General features: G+C 40.9%; 2 protein-coding genes across 6 annotated transcripts in view; both read right to left on the bottom strand.

Annotated features, from left to right (window-relative positions):
* Nucleotides 1-318: 318 nt before the first annotated feature.
* hax1 (HCLS1 associated protein X-1) lies at nt 319-2575 on the bottom strand. The gene is made up of 7 exons (XM_038725506.1): nt 2404-2575; nt 1790-2046; nt 1185-1405; nt 1022-1085; nt 809-942; nt 498-618; nt 319-415 (listed from the first exon to the last, which is right to left on the bottom strand). The coding sequence occupies exons 1-7, from the start codon at nt 2466-2468 to the stop codon at nt 342-344; spliced, it is 936 nt and encodes a 311-aa protein (XP_038581434.1). The 5' UTR covers nt 2469-2575; the 3' UTR covers nt 319-341.
* Nucleotides 2576-4424: 1849 nt separating this feature from the next.
* ubap2l (ubiquitin associated protein 2-like) overlaps nt 4425-20401 on the bottom strand; it is a 32777-nt gene continuing 16800 nt past the window's right edge. For 3 of the 5 annotated variants that reach the window (XM_038724879.1, XM_038724878.1, XM_038724880.1), the window contains 14 exons: nt 20004-20106; nt 18162-18201; nt 17835-18024; nt 17618-17684; nt 17003-17333; nt 15672-15760; nt 15493-15546; nt 15292-15373; nt 14550-14767; nt 14085-14190; nt 12673-12798; nt 8821-8888; nt 8456-8650; nt 4425-6172 (listed from right to left, as the gene is read on the bottom strand). In XM_038724879.1, the coding sequence (XP_038580807.1) occupies nt 6077-6172; nt 8456-8650; nt 8821-8888; nt 12673-12798; nt 14085-14190; nt 14550-14767; nt 15292-15373; nt 15493-15546; nt 15672-15760; nt 17003-17333; nt 17618-17684; nt 17835-18024; nt 18162-18201; nt 20004-20106 (1765 nt within the window). In that variant the 3' untranslated portion in view covers nt 4425-6076. The remainder of the gene's footprint in view (nt 6173-8455; nt 8651-8820; nt 8889-12672; nt 12799-14084; nt 14191-14549; nt 14768-15291; nt 15374-15492; nt 15547-15671; nt 15761-17002; nt 17334-17617; nt 17685-17834; nt 18025-18161; nt 18202-20003; nt 20107-20401) is intronic. The other 2 variants (XM_038724882.1, XM_038724883.1) reach the window with 1 other exon arrangement.

Genomic DNA, 20401 nt, shown 5'->3' with positions numbered 1-20401 from the left:
TCGAAATATCACACACACACACACACACACACACGCTTATCCTACAAGAAAATTCAAAAGTAAAATATGCAATTGTGAATTGTTTAAGTGATGTGTCTCAAGTGAAAATTGCTAGTCTTCGGGATTGGCAGCTTTTAGTCTATGTTGTGAGTTGGAAACCCCAGCATCTGGCAAGAGACCCTATTCCAGCACATTCATTTGGCAATTGTAGGTCATGCAAGTGTTCTGTACATAGATCCTACAAATATGCAAACTCACAGCTGTGGAAAAACACTCACACTAAAATGTTTTCAGGGAACAAAAGCTACAGTCAACCAGTCGAGAGAATATACTTTTGCATTTTATTTAAACCCTCCAAAGAACTTGGAGAATACTGAATCATCGTCCCGCATGTCCGAAAATGGATTTTGACCACCTGAAATAAACACAAGAATGCATAAGAACTAGATCAAGCAATTAGATAGATCAAAATACCTTTACAACATAAATGGACTGACCTGGTCTGACACGTCCAGTGTGATGGTCTGGTCCCTCCGGGCTACCAGGGCCTCCTGAGCGAGTCACTGTGGTCTCTTCATTGCCTTGGCTGTCTCTGACTGTTCGCCTCTCCTCTACTGTCTGACAGACATCAAACCAGAAATAAAAAAACATAAATTCACAATGTATAAATAGTTAATTTATTTTCTGGTGTAAGATTGATTTATATATGATATTATATAAGAATCATTTCTCAGAACCCTAAAGATCTGCTGTGGGAGTATATGAATAAATGATTTATACTAAAATCAAGATAAACTGTTTCTCTCACCCCATCAGGTTTCACCACCTTGCTGACCATGACTGACTGGAAGAATGATCGCGTCCTGGGTTGGTTCGGTGCCTGACCAGCAGGTGGTGTCAGAATCTGATCCAGGCCCCCAGAGGAGACTGCAGAGTCCAGATCTAGAATGGGACAGGAATGGGGAAATCAGTTGGAACACACAAAACAAAACTTTACTGAAGGATTAAAAACATCACCTACCTCTGTCTTCTTTGCGCTCCTCCTCAGGAGCTTTCTGTGGCCCCCTCTTCCAAATATCATTAAACTGTTAAACCATAAGAAAGTTAATACATAACAGTAAACAGTAACACTCCATGTTACCATAGAAATAAAGTCTGGAAGTAGGAGCGAATATCTTATTCACCTTCGAAAAAGGCTTCCAGCTGCTGAATGGCGAACTGGGAAATTCTGGTGACTCATAGAAAGGGCGGCCATCATATCTGGGCTCTGTTGATGGCCCTGCTTGGAGTCCTTGTGGATTGTCATCATCAGATTTGAGCATAAAGTCTCTCAGGGGGTTCCCACTGGAACCACCTCCACCCCTCTCTGCTCTGTCCTGAGGTGGTGGCATGATACTGGGAACACCTAGAACATAATGAACACACCGACTGAATCTACAACTGAGAATTGCAATTGACTGACTGATGACCTGTTGGTAATCTTAAAGCTAGATTACCGACAGGGCAAAGCAGGCAACTGACCAGGGGGGCCTCCAGGATGACTGTGTGTAAACTGGTTTGTGCTAACTCTAATTTAATTGAACATTTATGTCTGTAAATGCACCACGAAAACACAATATCAACTGACATGATGAGGGTCTTCAGAAAGGTGTGTACTGTTTCAAGACCTGATCTTGAGGTCCTGTCGTGAAGATAGTTCATTGTGTCAAAATTAAGTTTTAAAGGCCCTGAAAATGTTCTAGGGCAAAGAAAACCAGTAACGTACTGGATCATGGCTCAGTTTTCATACCGAAGTGTCCAGACTCTGGCTGTCCGTCTCTGCGACCCAGCTGGGAGAAGATCTCTTCCATCTCTCTGAAGACGTGGCCAAACACCGGAGGCTCCTGGATCCTCATCCCGTCGGGACCTAAGCTGAAGCCAAACCTCCAGGCACTGTCAAAGGGGTCCTGCTGGTCTCCCCGGAACCCATCATAGTAGAATCCATCTTCTTCATCATCATCATCTTCATCGTCGTCATCATGAGTCATGGCATCGAAGAAGGGGTCCCTGATACGTTACAGTAAGTAAAACTGATTGAGTATTCGTGGTGTACATTCACGATCAAATCTTGCTTTGGTTTTGCTAGCGTGATGTCAACTATCTTAACAGTTACGTTAATAGATCTAAAAGTACTCAATCGTATTAATCCTGAGGTCACTCTTACCCAAAATAAAACAGCAACCATATTAGCCGAGGGACCCCTGTGGTCATCCTGACACTAATCTTGTCGCTAAAGCTGTTTTCATTACCTAACTGGTAACAAACAGCGTGCAATGTATCAAGGTTACCAAATTAGCGAACCTCTGTTAGCTTAGCTGAGTGACAGCTGCGTAACGTTACTTGACTTTTACTCCATAAACTTACCGTCGGCCACGATAATGGCCTCCAGGTACACCGAAGAAGCCGCGAAATAAATCAAAAACACTCATTTGATGACAGCTTTCAGAGAAAACTAAATCATAACTGAAAAAAACAGATCCACCAACAGCACTGAACACAACAAACGCCTCAGTTGTCAACAGTGTCGTAAAGTGTTACAGATACTTCAGCAACCAGTCGTGTGCGCGCTGCGTTACCGTAAACAATACAAGAAACACGCAGCAGAAATAACAGCCCACACTCAGGCGCCTGCTGATTTTACATTTGAAATGCTAATGTTAGCAATGGAAAATGTTGAGGGGTTTAAACAATTCAAATTGTCCGGGTTTATAAGCTGTCGTCAATGATGTGAAGTAATACAGTAGGTTTATACAAGTTGAGATACTTCTACTTCACATATTTTTAAAGGGAATTTAGCTTTTTACTTAACTACATTTATCTGACTTTATTTATTTTGCAGATAAAGCTTCTACATTAAAACATGAACATATAAAATATGATCTATTGTTGTTGATGGAACTATATATAGCAGATAAACTCTGCATCTCAACCCACTACAACGTTAAAAAATTTATACAAGGTCAGTAGTGAAATATAATAGACCATTGTGCTGCATTTACTTTTATTACCTTAAACATTTTGATGGTAATAGGTCTGAATGTTTACTTCAGTAAAAATCTGAATGTACTTTTTCTTGGTAATGGAGTATTTTTACAGCGTAAAAATAAAGGATTGATAAAGGATCTCAATACCTATTCCACCACCTGTATCTGGTTTAGAGGGGAAAATCAATGTATACAATGTAAATTATACTGTCCTTTGTTTTATTGCTATATAACCTACTGAATGTTGAAGTTCATCATACCGTGTGACCCTTTCTGTATATGACTTACCATAGTTTTGTATTTGTGTTTTATAATTTAGATTAAAATAAAATATAATTTATACAAAAGAACATTGTTCCACCACCGGACTGCGGTTTCCTGGCAACGGTGTTCAATCGCCAACCATCCGGCGAAAAGGTCCAACGCGCCTCATAACGCCGGTGTTATGCCGAGTTTTGCCTGCCTGCAGAGAATTGCATGCACCTCCAAATACTGCTTTTAAACGCTATAATATTCTTTGTGGGGTCCATCAATGGTGTTAAATGATTCGAAGTATATATTTTATGAACGTTTAGTCTTTAATATTTTAATACACTTAGTAGAAGTACCATTCCTTGACATTCAGTAAATGTGGTGATAACGCCGTTTGACCAATGAGCACAGCAAAGTGTCTTAAAAGGACCTAAAGAGGACATGCATGCGTAGATGCATAATTCGGCATATCAAATGTTGTAGGGTACCAGTTAGCGTTCAGTGCAGTACACCAATACATTTCACAATGGCAGCGTTTGGATTGTGCACCACAAAACGTACGGCATTGTGATAGCTCATTGTGAAATGAATAAAGGAATGGGTTAATTAGGCATTTTTAGCTCAGACGTTTGACTGAATGCAACCTCCCTTTTTTTGCAAAATACAGATCGGTTTTCTTGACTTAGTCAGCTTTTTGAATACTGATCAGTCACTCAAAGTGAAGTTTTTCAGTAGCAGTGAAAGAACTTAAGAGCCTTTATTTAATGCCACATTCAAAATTTATCTTATTCTGTAAAGTAACTAGCAACTGTTACTTTTTGAATCCAGTACATTTAATTAATATTTCCCTTCTGAAATTTGGTGGAGTAAAAGTATACAGTAGCATAACAGTTTCCCTACTTGATTAAATTAAGTAAACGTGCCACCACTGCTTTTCAAGTTACCACTGATAATGCCTCTGCTACAACCCCACATTAAGGACAGAAAGACATGTTTATCTCCAGCAAGGCTGCATGTTGACGTGATTACTCTGAATGAAGATATACATTTGGCAGTATAAGGCAATTCTTTAGGAAATCTGAACGTATTTCGGTGACATCCTTGACATTTAGCCAGTCCAACCTGTTCAGCAGTAAAGTGTCAATCACAAAGGTTATTATTGGAGTTTAATTTGGTAATACTGATCCCCTGGAGTCCTTGGAGAACTCCTATAACAGACCCCTAAAACCTCAGAGTCTGACGGTTTCAGCTGTGCCAAACACTTGATGGTACAAGCTCCTCACAGTTTGTCAATTCATTGTTCTGCCGATATCAAGAATCTGTGAATTAACGTTTCAAGCTGTCAGATGAATCAAGGCCAGCCTTAAGCCACACCCCCACGGCATCACTGTCAAACTGTTGAAAGAGATGCTGCTGTATTTACAAGCCACATGAGAAACAAATAGTTTCTTAAAAGACATTCACATCCAAAATGATGAAAATGTCTTTTTCCTGTTTATTTACTTAATATTTATATATTTTTACAAAATAAAAAAAATATATGAAACAAAAAGCTAACAAGTCTGCAAGGATTTGAGAAGAAAAAGGAGAAAGCCATCGAACAAACAGGAACTACAGTACTTGTGTTTTTTTTATATATGTACAAGACAAGTTTATCCATTTAAATTTTAAAACGCACAGTACAAAAAGAAAAAAAAAAAATCACTGACAAAAAAAAAAAAAAAAAAAAAAAAAAACATAGTACAATTCTGTCCATCAGTATTCAATGTTTCAGGTTTCCTTATAATGGGGGACAGGTGGTGGAGCAGGGAGGAGGTGGGGGGGCCTCAGAAACAAAATAAAAACACACTGGAAGGCAGACTGGGTGTGTATTGGCCTTGGAAATCACTCAAAATCTCTTGCAGAAGGGGTGGGACATACTTATAATTCATGGGAACACAGTTACTGTACAAGTGTTGGATAATGAAAAATCCTGTGCTAGGCAGAAAACAAAGCACAGTACACAACCCGTGGCCCCCCCGTGTGTACAAACATGCACGCAGTCACATGACAAACACACTTTCCTCACAGTCCAAGCCAGTGAGAGCTTGCTTATATGTCTTTATATATAATATATCTATATTTGGTAAAAAATAAACTTCACAACTCTACCAATTTTTGAGAATTGTTTTTTTCAAACTTAAAATGACATAAAAATGAAAAACAAAACAAAAATACAACAGCAATTAAGCTAATTATTGTGTTTGGGTATTTGTGTGGGAGGGAAGAGTTTCCACCAAAATTGACAGGGGGAGAGAAATACAAAACCAGCCTGTCCCCCCACCTTCAGATATTAACTTCATTCCTCCCCATCAGCAAGAGAATAAAAAAAAAAAAAAAAAAAAAAACGACGACCATACAGGAAACATTCATTCTTTTAGAAAACAGTTCTATGTTACATACAAGTGAAAGAAAAATGGGGGGGTGGGGGGGGGTCGGGGGGGGATTAACACGATACAAATTCCCAACACGCAATATTTCACCTCTTGGCGGTGTATTTCTATAACCATCTACTTCCGATCTCCACTCTCTTCTAAGCCCCTCCTGTTCCCTCCCTCCCTCCCCATCCATGCATCATTACAGTGCTCATTCTCTCAGCACAGCACCTCCTCTGACCGCAGTCAGAGCTGCAGGAGTGCTGGGCCAAGAGACTGGGGAGGGAATCTCTGCAGGAGGAAGAGGGAGTTTATATGTGGAGACAGTTGGCAGAAGGAGTGATGAGCCCCCTTCTTGCTTCTGTCAACAGGGGGGGGGGGATGTTGTTAGTTTGCACCCCAGTTGTAGCTGTTGTATGCCGACTTGTTGATCTGAGACTTCTGCTGAATGGAGGCGTTCTGGCTGCGCTGTCCAGTGCCGCTCTGTTGAGAGGGGAGAAAAGAGCGGAGTTCATCTGTGAGCTGCTGCTTTATACATGATTTGACTATAGGCAGGACTTGACGATTCTGATTGAACTATGTAAATCCTTAGTTGAGGACAGCCCTATTAGAGACTTTAGTGCAGTTTAGTGACTAGTCCGACTCCTTAGGCTACGATTTTAGTATGTTTTATTGTTGTCTATTTGGACTAAACACAGGAATGATCAGCCTCACATGTGACTGAATAGAAATGACAAATTATGTAAAACGTGTTTCTTGCTGACAGACTCTCCAATTCTCTGACTTTAATTGTCTCCATAATAAAAGTTAATGGGAGAAATAAAAGAAAAATCTTTCTAATAAATGTAGAAAGTTGTTTGTGGGGCTTTTGTTGCTCAGACCTAGAGCCCAAGCGATTTATCGTTTCACAGATATTATCGGCTGATATTAGCTACTTGCAGATATATCTGCATCGGTCTTTATAACAGCCGATATATGACTATTAAACAAGAAAGAGTCAGATCCATCCCTCAGGTCAAGAGTGTTGCATAGTTTGCCCACCAGAGGGCACTCTGCAGCTCCTCTGTTCAAAACACTGCAGCACCACAGAACAAAACATAAGGTGACTGGAGCCTACCGGAGCTAAGAAGAGTAGCTCTCACAATCAGTGTTCACAGTGAGTTGTTAATTTGTCACGTCAATTACATGACTTGAATAATAATTAAAAACAGCCCTCATCACTTTTACTCATGAAAACATTCATACCAGCCTTTCTAAGCATCCAGTTTTTCACTGCACTCTCTCGGGTCACAGCAGGATGTTTAATGTTACATACAGTAGGTGAGTGATGGAGGCTAACGTTACGCTGACGGATGTGATTGTAGATTTGCTTCTGAAATAGTGCGACACTTCTAGTGCAGGGTTTCCGCAGGTTTCATTAAAACTTTTTAAGACCTTTTGAAGACCACTATGAATGAAATTTTAGACATATCACAACATAGTAGTACTCTATAATGTATAACACATCAGATTTTAAATATTTCTTTAGTTTTGACTCTTATTTATCAACAACTTCTGGTTCAAGCAAGAAACGAGGAGTGAGGAAACGACAAATAAGAGACTTGTGAAACACTCCATGTATACATTCAATTCTATCCATTAGTTTTTGCTATGCAACATTGTTTATCTTTAAAAGTTTCCAATGAACTTTGGTGCGGACCGGTTTGGTTTATTTAGGCCAGTGTGAAAGCTGTCAATCAAACTCAGGTGTGGACTAAACAATGAGACCGACACAGCCTGTCAACTGGTTGTACCTCAAGTCTGAACCAAACAGGTTGAAGCTGCTTTTAGCTACGATGCTGTGCGCAGATGGAACAAAGGACCAGGCGATCACAAATGTGCCCTAACACTTTCACATCTAAATTAAATTGAATAACTGATTAGTTTCTCTACGACACTTTTACTTCCTTTGTTGCATTTCATCTTATCAATTTTTTTAAATTTCATTGTATCTTGACTGATCTTAGATTTTTTGCTTAATCCTTTTTGTTGCCTATGTAATGTACATTGAACTGCCCCTGTGTCTGAAATGTGCATATACAACAAAAAAAAAAAAAAAAAAAAAGCCGTCTTGTTTTGGTTCAGGCTCAGTCTGGTGGGTTTCTTTTTGTGGTGTGAAAGCAAAACGGACCAACCACAGTATTTTGTAAAATAGCATGAATTCAAAACCTGATGAATGTATTTTATAGAACATTTGGTTTCCATGTTAACAAGTATGCACCTTCAACGTGAGTGTAGGGATGTTCCCTGATGCACCAGAAGGTTGAAAGGAGTAAAGCAGAGGGGTGCTAAGGTTGTGCCTCATTTATTAAAAAAAAAAAAAGAAAAAAGTGATGAATTGTACCCACACAGGAAGTTCTCCCCCTTGTAGTCGGATGTTTAAGGGTCCACAATGTTTTTTTTCTACCCATTGGTCATTCCTTTTTCTGTTGCATCCTGAACTAACAATGCTCATATTTCTGTAGGGAGCTCTATGACACCAGAGAAGAACATAAGGTGCAGTGAAGTGCTGCATGATCTGCTGTCAGTCACTGGAATATGATTTCCCCATGGTGGTCCATGTAGCATCAGTGATGCAAGAAGACAGTGACTAAAACAGCTTCCTGTCAGTCCATTTGATGAAATAAAAGTATCTTTTTATCTTCTCGGTCCTGAACTACAGGTGTGAAAGAGACCTGCACCAACAGACGGAGAAAAACAACAACAACAAAGAAGCATGTGCACTACCTGTCCATCCTGCTGCAGGTGGTGATGCAGAATCTGAGAGTGGGGTTGTTGGTGTGGCGCCAGGATGTGCATGAAGGGGGCCGGAGCATAACCAGCGGCAGCCGGGGGGTTGATGGGTCCCCCGCTCCCCAGAGCTGAGGGCAGGCTGAACGAAGCTGCTGGCGTGCCGGCATGGAAACCCTGCTTCTCAAACGACTGCAGCAGGAAGTGAGACAAACAAGAGATATTTTTGCTTTATTCAAAACTGTATTTGCTCAGTTTCAGTGACTGACTAATGTCTTTTTAATGCACTTTCACCATATGAAAGTGGAAAGTCCTTCCCTGCGAGGAAAGGCTTGAAATATTTATCATAGATGTAGGATTACCTGCGTCTTTGTGTAAACAGACCCTGAAATGTCTGGTACCCCTGTGTTGCTTGATGTCACAGAGACTCCTGCAGAGACGGAGCAGAGGGGAGACAAAATTAGTACAAAAACGGGAAGAACAGAGCATGAAAAGGTAACTTAAGGAACACCGACCAAAGAAACCATGATCCGCCACATGGTTATATTCAGATTCTAACCAGCACAATTGCTATATGGTGTACCAACAGAAAATCTAATGTCTATAATTCTATAGACACTTTATAGACACATATTTGTGGCAACAATTCCACAATTCAAGCATCTGTGTGAACATCTACGTCAGCGTAATAATTCAGTGAGGACAGGAGAGAGAGAGAGATACAGGGTGAGGAGATGAAGGAGGATGAGATGAATAGGAAGAAGGTGAGAAAGATGGCGTCGCAGCGAATCAGTTCCCGTCAGCCACAGAGCAAGAGGACTGATAACATGACGAAATAATCATGTGAGTGAGTACAGTGACAGGTCTAACATGACATCCAACCTCCTCCTCCTCCACCTTGTGTGTGAACACTATTACAACCTGTAAACAGAAATCCATTTTTTGATGTGATTGCAAGGTGTGAGCAACACACAATTACTCCAAATCTAAGCCGTAGTAGTAGGGATGTCACGATAACCAATACTTTGGTACCAAGTCAATACCAAGATTCTGAAAAAATGACTGTACTCTTCAATCTGCCTTGTAGGAAACGGGAGTAATAAATTTGCAACAACCACTATGCAAAACTGTGCCATTGAACTTCTCTGACTAAAGGAGGAAACGCATTCTACTTAGCGAAGCTCCTCATACAGACATCCATATCCAAAATGTTATTCTTATCGTATCCTTATCCTGAAATACACGTTACTATTATTTTTGTTTGAGGCCGCTGGCATTGCTGTGTAGCCTAGCCAACTAACATAATGCTAAAGCCAGCTAACATAATGTAAACATAACTCCTGGAGGGACTGTTTTTATTTATTAGCCTACTTGAAGCATCATGTCGCTATTGTTTTTTGTAATGTTAAATGTTTTTATTACATTAAAAAGGAGTGTGTTATAGCACATGGGGTTTATTTTTTCTGTTTTTCTATTTTGCCGTGGTATCGAATTGGTTATCGAGAATCGTGGAATTTTACTGGTATTGGTATTGACTGCTAAATATCTGGTACTGCGACATCCCTATGTAGTAGTGCTTCTTTTTGCCATTGACAGGCTCAGACTGTTACACCAGGGCCCCGTTTCAGAAAGCGGGATTAGTGAAAAGTATGTTAAGCCCGAGATGAGGGAAACTGGGTTTTCCGTTTCAGAGAGCGAGATAAGATAATCCCTAGATCAGTAACTCCGGCCTCGGGAGGAGGTGAGGTTCACAGGATAAGTTGGAAAACTGTCAGTTTCTCTGACTCCTCCCCTCCCTCCCCAGTTTCATTTCCTTATTCATTCTGTCAATATCAAAGCACATATCTGAATGCATTTATGTCTTTAAAAACTTAAACTTCAATCCAAGTTAGATAGACTATTAGGTTTTTACCCAAACATGATCTTGACCGCTTTAATGATCTGTCATCAATGGACAGATCTCCGCACATTGTGGATTTATCCTCAGTACAGAATAAAATCTATGTCCATCTTTTTTCGCTGCGACTGTGGACAGCTGCACTGAAAACACTTACTGTTGGCTACATTACTGCAGTAATCACTGTTTAATGTGCAACCTATAAAACTGATCAGTGAACAGTAATCTTTCATATTGTAGGCTAGTCGCACTGATTGGAACATTCCTATCGTCATTATCAACAGGAGATAATGTGACCATTTCTGAGTGAGGATGACTGTGGTGCAGCTGAAACAAATAGGCCTAAATAAGGTTTAAAAGCGAGTTTTTCATTATTAGCTGCTGATCTGAATGTGTTTTGACAGCATTAATAAAATACGAAATGAGCAAGATTTTATTAATATAAAATAGACTTCTAAAACTTTAACTTATAGGCTAGACACATTTTCCACTGCAAAAAATAGCTAAAAGCTAACCTGCTGGGTATGACTGACTTTACAATCACAGGTTCATGAGTAAACTGTCTTATATTTGATCTATACCTATTTTCATAATCAGGTAGCCGATTGCCACCGGCATTTTCTCCCGTTGGGTTACAGCTTAATAAATATAGCCTTCCTATTTGTATGGGCTGTAGCACTTTATCATTCATTAAGGAAATTCCAGTCTGGTAAATGATGAATGAGCAACGCTGTATAGTAGCCTAATAATGTTAACGCATTGATCCTTCTTCCACTCCTGCGTTTTAGAGCCAATCATGGTCCGCGCTGGCAAACATTCATATTTATAGCTCCATCCGATTAAAATGGAGGCCTTTATTTACTCTGATCCTAGTATCAGAGATCCATTGATGATGGCTTTTTTTCCCCATCCCCACGCACACGCTTCAATCAGGCTCAACATACTCAGAGTTGATTGAATTTTCTGTTCTAGAACAGCTGATCAGAATAAATTCTGAGTTTCCCATCTCAGGCTCAACCCAGAGCTCAGGGATAAGCTCAGAGTTTGTTAAGCCTGCTTTAAGCCCTGGTGTCTGACAACATCCTGGAAAGGATCCACACCAGGGGCTCCCGATGACACCATTTGTTTTTAACAAAAACTGAAGTCTCACTCAAGGACAGTTTTTGCTTTGAGGCGAGTTGTTGCAGGTCAGTGACGGTAGAAACGAAGGAGGAGTTAGGAGACTTTATCTCCTAACGTTACTCCAACACAACAAACTCCTCTCTGACTCACACACAGCCGTCGTTTCCCTCTCAAGAGATTTCAGAGCGAGAACTGTCCTTGAGCGAGACTTCAGTTTCAAAACTACGGTGTCGCCGGGAGTCACTCAAAGGAATCCTTTCCATGATGTTGCCAAACACCTGGTATATAACAGGCACAATTGCCATTTTGACACCTAAATATGTGAAAATAGGGCCCAGGTTTAAAAATACCGAAATTATCCTTTAAGAAGAGGGGTTTGTGTAATTTTACAGCTTTAAATAACGTCCTTTGCCAGCAGAGAGACCATCACTGTGTGCTGCAGTAATCTTCACATTAATCTGGTAGAGATTCATACATGTCCTGTGCTATAAGCATTACAGAAATGTTACTGAAATGTTACTAGGACCAAGTGTGTGATTGTTGTTGCGACTTTTCTGAAGAAAGACAGGAGACCAACATATAAAATTGGCATCACATATAAACATATAAAATTGGCATCACATTCACGTGCCTGAAAGAGAAATCAATAAAAATAAATCTCACAGCCTCATATAGGACGGTATTGTCTGATCGAGTAAGAAATTTTGTTTCCCTTTTAGGTAGTTACCTACTTCACTGACAGAACAGCAAACTCAATACTGTGGAGACGGACATACCAGCAATGACAACATGAGTGAAGAGCAAGCAACACAGAGGGAAAATGGGACAGCATCAACCAGGGTTAACTCATCAGTTTATAGCAGCCCTTGTGACCTGCCACATTTTTTTACTCTAAACCTGATTATTACACAGCGTAATTGTTTGGAATATACAAGCCAGATTTGATTTATGATGAGTTGCCCTGGAAGACAAGTAATAGACAGAATGGTAGACAGGGCTTGTAAGAGAGGCAGGCTGCACTGGGTTGTCTAAAAGTGGATGTAATGCGACAGGTCTTCCCATAGGCACAGCTCATCAGCAATGAGGCAAAGGAACGAGAGCAAAGAGGGGGAGACACAAGGAGGAAGACGGGAGGGACAGGGTTTTTTTTCCCCCCCTTCTTTTTTGTTTTAATTTGGCATGTGGCGGCACTCACCGACTCCAGGCCCGGTGACAGAGTTGGCTGGCTTGTTTTGTGCAGAAGCGGCAGCGGCCACGGCAGTGCCGTATCCGCCCTTACAGAAATCCCCACTCCCTGAAGCCTGGCCCACATCCTCATAGCCTGCAACAGTCAGACACACAGCCGCAGCCCACAGCGTTAGACACACCAGGCAGGGGAAGCAGACCTGCCCCAGATAGCGTTTGCAAATCATTCATAGCGTTTGTTTGAAACTGTGCACCACATGGACAGGTTTTACCAAATTGCAACAATACAAATAGTGTCAAGTCCTCTAGGAAACACTAAATACTGACATCGGGATACTTTACTGTAAGAATCGGAATTATCAGAGTAATTATTATTAGAACTTTGACACTAAATGCATTGTCCTCTCTGGCAAAGCCTGCAACAAGCAGTTCAGAATCAACGCCAACATCATTTGCAAGTACTATTTGACCCAAGTCTGAGAGGAGGAAGTGGGGGAAGTGAGGGGACAGGCAGGGTGTGTGTGGGAGGGAGAGGGGGGTTGGAGAGTGAGCTTGAGTTGGGTGATGGCAGAAAGCAGCAGATGGTGCAGCTTAGAACAAATAGGTGTCGCACATGTAGTGACCAAAGGTGGATGTTTTTAAGTATGAAAATAAAATAAAGCATCAGTGAATCATGGCGCTAATACTAGAAGGCCACTGGGAAAATGTGAAAATGCTGAAAGAAAAATGGGCTCAAAGTGGAGACATATTAGGAAATACAAGGAGGATGGCAGGTGCTCCATTTGTTGATGTGTTTAAGATGAATGTGTACGCAGGAGATGTGGTAGAAGCTGAAGCCTTGGAGCAAACTCCACTTTCTGAAATGAGCAAAGCAAGCTATGGAAGACAGCAGGAGACCGATAATCTAACCCCTCTGTTATTTAAACTGGTAAAGCCAGTTGCCACTGTTCAAGCCCATCTTCCTTTTCCTGTTCGGTTTAAATGGCAGTCCCATATATTTTATCATGAAAAGCCATTTAATAGAAAGAAAGACATTTTGCCATCTTGCCATTATAGAACAGCTGAATTATTGAGGCAAGGTCCATACAGGCAATGAAAACCGGGTACAAGATGCAGATTTTCCACTTACAGTGAATTTGAAAACCTTTAGTTGAACTTTGAGGTCAACGGTTCAAGTGAGAGTCGACAGACAATGTTTTACAAACCATTACTGCCTTGACAGAAGCAAAACAAACGTCTTTACACAAGCATCATGTTTATGCTTGTACATGCTGCAAGGCTCAAAAGAAATACGCACTCCACGCCGATGAGAAATCAATGGCCGCATTGTGAGAATCAGCACAGTTATCGGTATGCAAGTATACAGAGCAGGACCTGCATGACCCTCTAAACATGACGTCTTGGTACGGTATAGTGCCTCACCAGTGCTGTATCCATGGGAACCATAGCCACTAGCCTGCTGGAAGGGCGTGGCTGATGCATTGACGCCGACATTCACACCATGCTGCTTTGACGAGGTAGGAGCCACCTGGAAAAAACAAAACCATAGCATTCAATGCCATCAAGTCAGCATGGTGGGAAAAACTCAAACTAAAAAGGGTAACCCAAGTTTGTCTTGTGGGATTAGGAAATATTTTAATTTAAAATTACAATCTCACAGGGACACCAAAAGCATTTCTTTTTCTGTCAAACATTTATGCACACATCAAATGTTGTTTGCTAGCCACTGTTACAATCCTGCTTCTGTCCAAAGCCACCTATTTTCCACATGATATTATAATATGTTTGTTCTTTTCGAGAAGATAAAAAAACAAAGTCAAGGTGGGAGCAGGACTCTAATGGAAGCAAACAACTTAGTGGGCTAATGGAGACTTAAGTTTTTCTCACCGGAAACACAGCAGGTCCGTACTGGAAGGTATTGGGCAGGCCTGGCATGCCAGTGTAGTATGGGAGGCTCGTGTAGCTGTAGCCAGGCGGCAGCGCAGGGTTGATGAAGGGCTGCTGTGTTGTGTGATGCGTCTGGGTCTGATTCTGCTGTGTCTGAGCTAAGGTGGTGGCTGGAGCCGGGGATGATGCATCACCTCGCCCGAACTTCGACAAGTCGCCTACATAAATACGTACGGGAAAGAGGGTCGACAGGACAGAATGGGAAGTTACTACACAACTTTAAGTGTAAATGTTGCACAAGAGGTCAAGAAGTAATCACATCACAAATAATTTTAGGGCAAAAATGATTTTGGGCTTTTTGTGAGGCGTCATATCTGATAGGACATTAAACCATTCATGCTCTGGATGGAACAATCTCAGTCATCAAAAATGATTCATAGTTATCCTACTGCCTCCGATCTTTGTAATAGGGTATGCATTCATGATCTGATACATACCTGGATTATTAGCTGGGACATACTGAAAGCGCTATTTCTAAATGTTTCTTAAATTATTCATTGGTTTTCTGTCTATTTAAATCGATATATAAAAAGACATGCGGCCCATATAATCCTAATAAAACCCAGGTGTGACCACAGATAGGTGCACCGTCATCCTGCCAGGAACAGTCCGATATGGACCAAAATTTGGTCCACAACAAACTCAATTTTTAAAAAGACGCATTTTTTAGAGGACGGCTCACCAGAGTAAGGGTTGTTTGTCAGGCTGCCCTCTCTGCCAGTCAGTGCTGTTGTTGGAGTTGCAAAAGGGATGCTGTAATAATCCTGGAGAGAGAAAAATATATTTTATTAATTAAAAATATAGGTTGTGAGGCAATGGAGTAAGACTTGGGCATAATGTTTTTATTGAAGCAGCTGAAGACATTCCACAAAAGAAAACTCACCAGCGGTATTCTTGTCTGCAGCATCTGTAGGTCATCATAGCCGTACACCTGAGGCTGAGACAAAACAAAGAATGTTTCACAAAACTGTGTTTCTCTGTGAATTACATACCATAAACTATGGCAAGCACGGTTAAAGGTCAGACTGTACAAAGACTGACTTGACCGTGGCAGGAACCTACAGGGTAGGCGTGCAGTAGTCCAGGGGCCATGATGTATGGGTTGGGCAGTAGAGGGGGCACTCCGGGTGGCAGGTTTGGAGGTGCTTTCCCTGGAAAAAAATAGTTAAAAGTGCATTATTTTACACAAATTATTCTCCCTAAGCTTCACCAGTAAATGACTGCAATACACCACGTGAAAAACTATGCACCAGCAGAGGGAGTAAAGAAAACAAAACAAATCTAACCTCTGAAAAAAAGCTTCAGAGGAACAAGACATGAGTCAGAATCATGAAAACCCCCGCCATTGACTGTGATGAAATGGAAACCAATTAATTCATTCCCGATTCAGACAAAAACATTGTTCTTGTACAAATTAAAAAAGGATCATATTCTGTTATTGTTTTTTTAATTAAAAAGGATGATCACATAAGCACAGTTCTCAATAAATATTTGCCATAGTTGCATCACTGTGGGATAATGCCACAAATTTACAGAGGACATCCTGAAAAACCCCCAAACAACCTGCAAAATACAATATGAGGAAGCCACAGTATTCAGAAAATCACTGCTGCCTGTCCACACAAACAACCACCAGTTACACAGCTATACATCACCAACAAGCTCTCACACAGGCACAAGGAGATTACAGGTGTGATCATTTATCACTTGGGCAAATATCAAAAGAAAACCGTGCCAAATGAGGGATTAAAGATCATCATCAACACCACAGCCAAGCTCTACTTAATGCTTTCCTGCAACTATGGATGCATATCTATTCCTGATAGTCCACTTTACCCCCAAGTTAATCAGACCTATGAAACCCTGACACCAAATTAATTTTAATGTTGATTAAAGTTGGGAAATCAAAGGAACTTATTCTAAATCAATCAGACCCACTCTCATCAGTGATGAGGGAATGGTCAACTGTTTTTATTTTCATAAACAATGTTGATTTTTCTAGATAAGAGGGCTAGTCGAGACTGTTTACGAAACTGAAGGGGTCAGTCTTGACGTTTTGGAAAATGTGTATGTCAGCCTGATAGAGAGCATCCTTGTTTTTAATTCTCATTTGACTACATAGAAACAAGCTGACCAGGATTATTAAGACAGCAGGAAAGCTAGAAGGCTGCCAACAAAGGCAGCATCAGATGACCTTTGCAGCACAGCTGTACACAGGAAAGCGTCGTCAGCCCGACAAAACACATACCCTCCGGTCTGAGTTTGAGTTGCTACCATCAGGATAATACCCAAGGCAAAGAAAAAGATGTTCTTATTATCGTAAATACACTAGAGGGAGTGGATATCAAACACAAAGTGTATTTTTCACTGACTTGTTTGTGCTTATGTCTAACCTGAGGATGCTGCCGAGCCGCGTGTGGATGAGGAAGTAGCTGAAGGAGGAATGGAAGCCGTTGTGGAGACTGACATGGTGGCGGCTGCAGAAGCCGGGGCACACATGGAGGCAGTGTTGAGGCCCATGGCCAGACTGCTGACGGGGCCGAGGCCGGAGGGGGCTGAAACCGTGGCAGAGCCAACAGAGGAGGCCTGAGGGGCTCCTAGCGACACCTGTGCGGCAGCAGCGGCCACAGAGGAAGAGGAAGGGACTGACGAAGACGGTACGGCTGAGACGGAGGAAGGGAAGGAGGAGGAGTGCAGGCTTGAGTCACCGTCTACGCTTGGATGCTGTAGAGACGGAAGGAAGAAGAGAACAAAATGCGGTTAGGATTGATGAGATTCCATTTCCATTAGCGTGAATGGACATCTAATGCGTACGTCTGCCATGACAGGAAATGTAGAGCTTTGAAATGCTAGGGGAGATGTAGGGAGATAAACTGTCCTGTAAGCACGTACATATAACTCATGTTTTCTATCTAGTTAAATCTGCTCTTTTTAATGCTCATAAAAATAAAATCTACATTCTATTGACAGCTCAGCTATAAATGAAGAAAAATATTTAAAGAGCTCACCAGTAAGCTTGTGTTGGATGTCCGGACTGAAGATGGAGCATGGCTGTTCTGTTGTGATGGGTGAGAGCTGCAAAAATGACAGCAAGGTTCAGAGCACGTCTCAACATCCACCAAGTCACATTACATTTACTGCTACTCAGGTATACCCAGAGGTCATCACTTAAGATACTAGTTAATTTCCTGCTTTATCATGTGTGTTAATTTAGCTGCATCTCACTTGTTGTGCTGAGGAGGGGGAAGGGTGCTTGGAGGCAGGTCTTCACCGTGCCCCAGGGCGCTAAGCGATGTCTGACTGGATGCAGTCAACAAGGAGGCGGGGCTGTCAGTCAAAGTGCCCATGCTGGAGACCGATGCCTGCGTGACTGAATCAGAGGCCGGTTTGACTGATACTGCAGAGCCTGCTGCAGCTGGGGGGAGAGAAAGAAAGACAGAGAGTGAGTGTGTGGTAACTATCACTTTCAGGTTTTACGTAATATAAAAAAATAAATAAAGGTTTATAAATGAAGTTTAAAAAAAAAAAAAAGCTTTGTAAATAGACACTTACCTTCCACAGGTTGTGTTCCTTGCATTGAACTGAAGCCATTCTGTAAAACCAACAATGAAGGTGAGCTCACTGGTTTCTATGGAAACACGCCATTGATAAGAAGTTGAAGGGTGTTGGGCTCTTGGAAACTAACAAGCTTTTTTGATATGCCCAGCATTTTAACTACAGGTCAGGTTTGAAACCAGTGGTGCATTACAATGAACATAACCCAATAAAATAAAATAAGCTGGAAGTGGAGTGTACAGTTTATTAAGAACAGCTGTTCCCTTTATAATTTTAACGCTCAAGTTCAGGTTAATGATCTCTTAGTTTAGCAATGATGAAGGAATAAAGGGGTTGGCTTGAGGGGGTCCTGATGTTTTAAATAAAATAATGATAATTATAGCAATATAATTCTCCTCAATAAAATAACAAATGTTCAATATATTGTCAATAAATGTTTGATTTAATTAATTTAAATCACGAACAAATTAGCACACTGTTGATGAAAAGGGACAGAAAAAAGATTTACTAATCACATTTTTTCAAAAAAGCTTTTATCATAATTGTTCCACTTCACATTTGTGAAGTGATCCACTGGTTTCTTAAATTTTCACACAGGAGCAAAAGTTTTCCTTTAAACTTGAAAGAAATAATGATTTGACATCTATTGTGATAATTATCGATAGGTATGAAATGGTTTTATCGCGATAACATTTTTGGCCATGTCGCCCAAATCCAGTGTTTGTACACAGTCCTCGCTCTGTAAATGGGAAACAAACCCCACCACACATGCCTATTCTAGCCATGATTGTGTGTGTCATGTCACGTTATGACTTGCCCACGGACATTCAGCTTACTTTAAAGACGCTGCTGTTGTTATGTAAGCTATAGCAGCAGGAGAGTTGTCAGTATCACTGTCTGGAGCTGGTGTGCTGGCTCTGGAACAGTCTCATCCTCTCTGCGTGTTAGTTCGACAGCAGCAACTTTAGCGACCCACAACTTAGCTACAGTTACATTACTTGCTGTGTCGTTGTTTGCTCTATATCATGGTATTTGTCATGGAATTTTTCCAGATTCACTTATCCCATCTTTAAGCAAGTTGTCCACATCGGCCACTTCTCTGAGCACTATACTGAGAAGGCCTTATTCAGTTATTTACACATTTATACTAGGGCTGGGCGATATGGCTCATACACATTTTTTCAAAAATAACTCTGTACATTCTCAACAGTGCAAACAATAGCGAATATGATTAATTGCTGTGCAATAAACCACCCAAAGATAGCTCAACTATAAACCTACACAAAACAAATGTAACATGCACATTAATACAGCAGTCACATTAATCCAGAAACAACATTTAACTGCACAATGACAAGTTTAAGTCAATTTTGCTTAATTAGACAGAACTTTTACTTGTAGTGGACCTGAATACTTCTTCCACCTCTGCTTAGCACACCCACAACCTAGCTGCATCATTGTGTTACAGGCCAAGCCTTCCCCTTTAAAGGAAGGTGGCTTTGTGGGTAACCTGTGCGTGACTAACTAGCTTGCTTTTTCTCATCTGGACCAACTCTGCTGTGTTGGTAGAAGTCGCTGTAGTAACGTTATATAAACAGGGACTTTATGTATTTTTTTGTTGCAGCAAACACAACACACAACTTTCAGTAACTATTATACTGCAACCTGAGCTACAGACTTAAAACGTAACTAATCCTCAACAGTCACCAGCGGAAACATAACAAAACTTGAATATGGTCATCTGCTATATTGCACATCAATTAATATTTGAATATATTTTATATGGCCTTCATTTATTCTTATCAGTTCAAGTGAAAAAGAGGGAAGCGTTTGCCTTACCTTGGGCTGCATATCCTTCTGAGGGGAGGAGGAGACTGATGGAGGGTAGCGTCGTGTCTGAGACGCTCTCTGATCGTACATATCCATCTGGCTGGTCGACTCACTGCAGATTGTAATGATATGTGACAAGTTTGATTGTGTTCTTACCACTTTTAAGGACTAAAACATGCACTTCAATCCATCATTACAACTCAGTACTTCTAATAAATGGTGCATGAGAAAAAAGAAAATTGGAAAACTGCTTAATGTCCAGCCATAATAAAATTTTTACAAATGGTGAAACATACGTCTCCAAAAAACAGAGTCCAAATATGAAGGATAAAAGCCTTGAGGCCGTTTCATGTAAACCTTTGCAACAGAAATCTCAGATCATCCAGTCTTCAGGTCTACTGTAAATA

Source organism: Micropterus salmoides, unplaced genomic scaffold, assembly GCF_014851395.1.
Source record: "Micropterus salmoides isolate LMB-PRFRI ecotype aquatic unplaced genomic scaffold, ASM1485139v1 Ms_hic_scaffold_17, whole genome shotgun sequence".
Classification (NCBI taxonomy): domain Eukaryota; kingdom Metazoa; phylum Chordata; class Actinopteri; order Centrarchiformes; family Centrarchidae; genus Micropterus; species Micropterus salmoides.
Note: the sequence above shows the minus strand (reverse complement) of the source record. Positions and strands in the feature narration are given on the sequence as shown.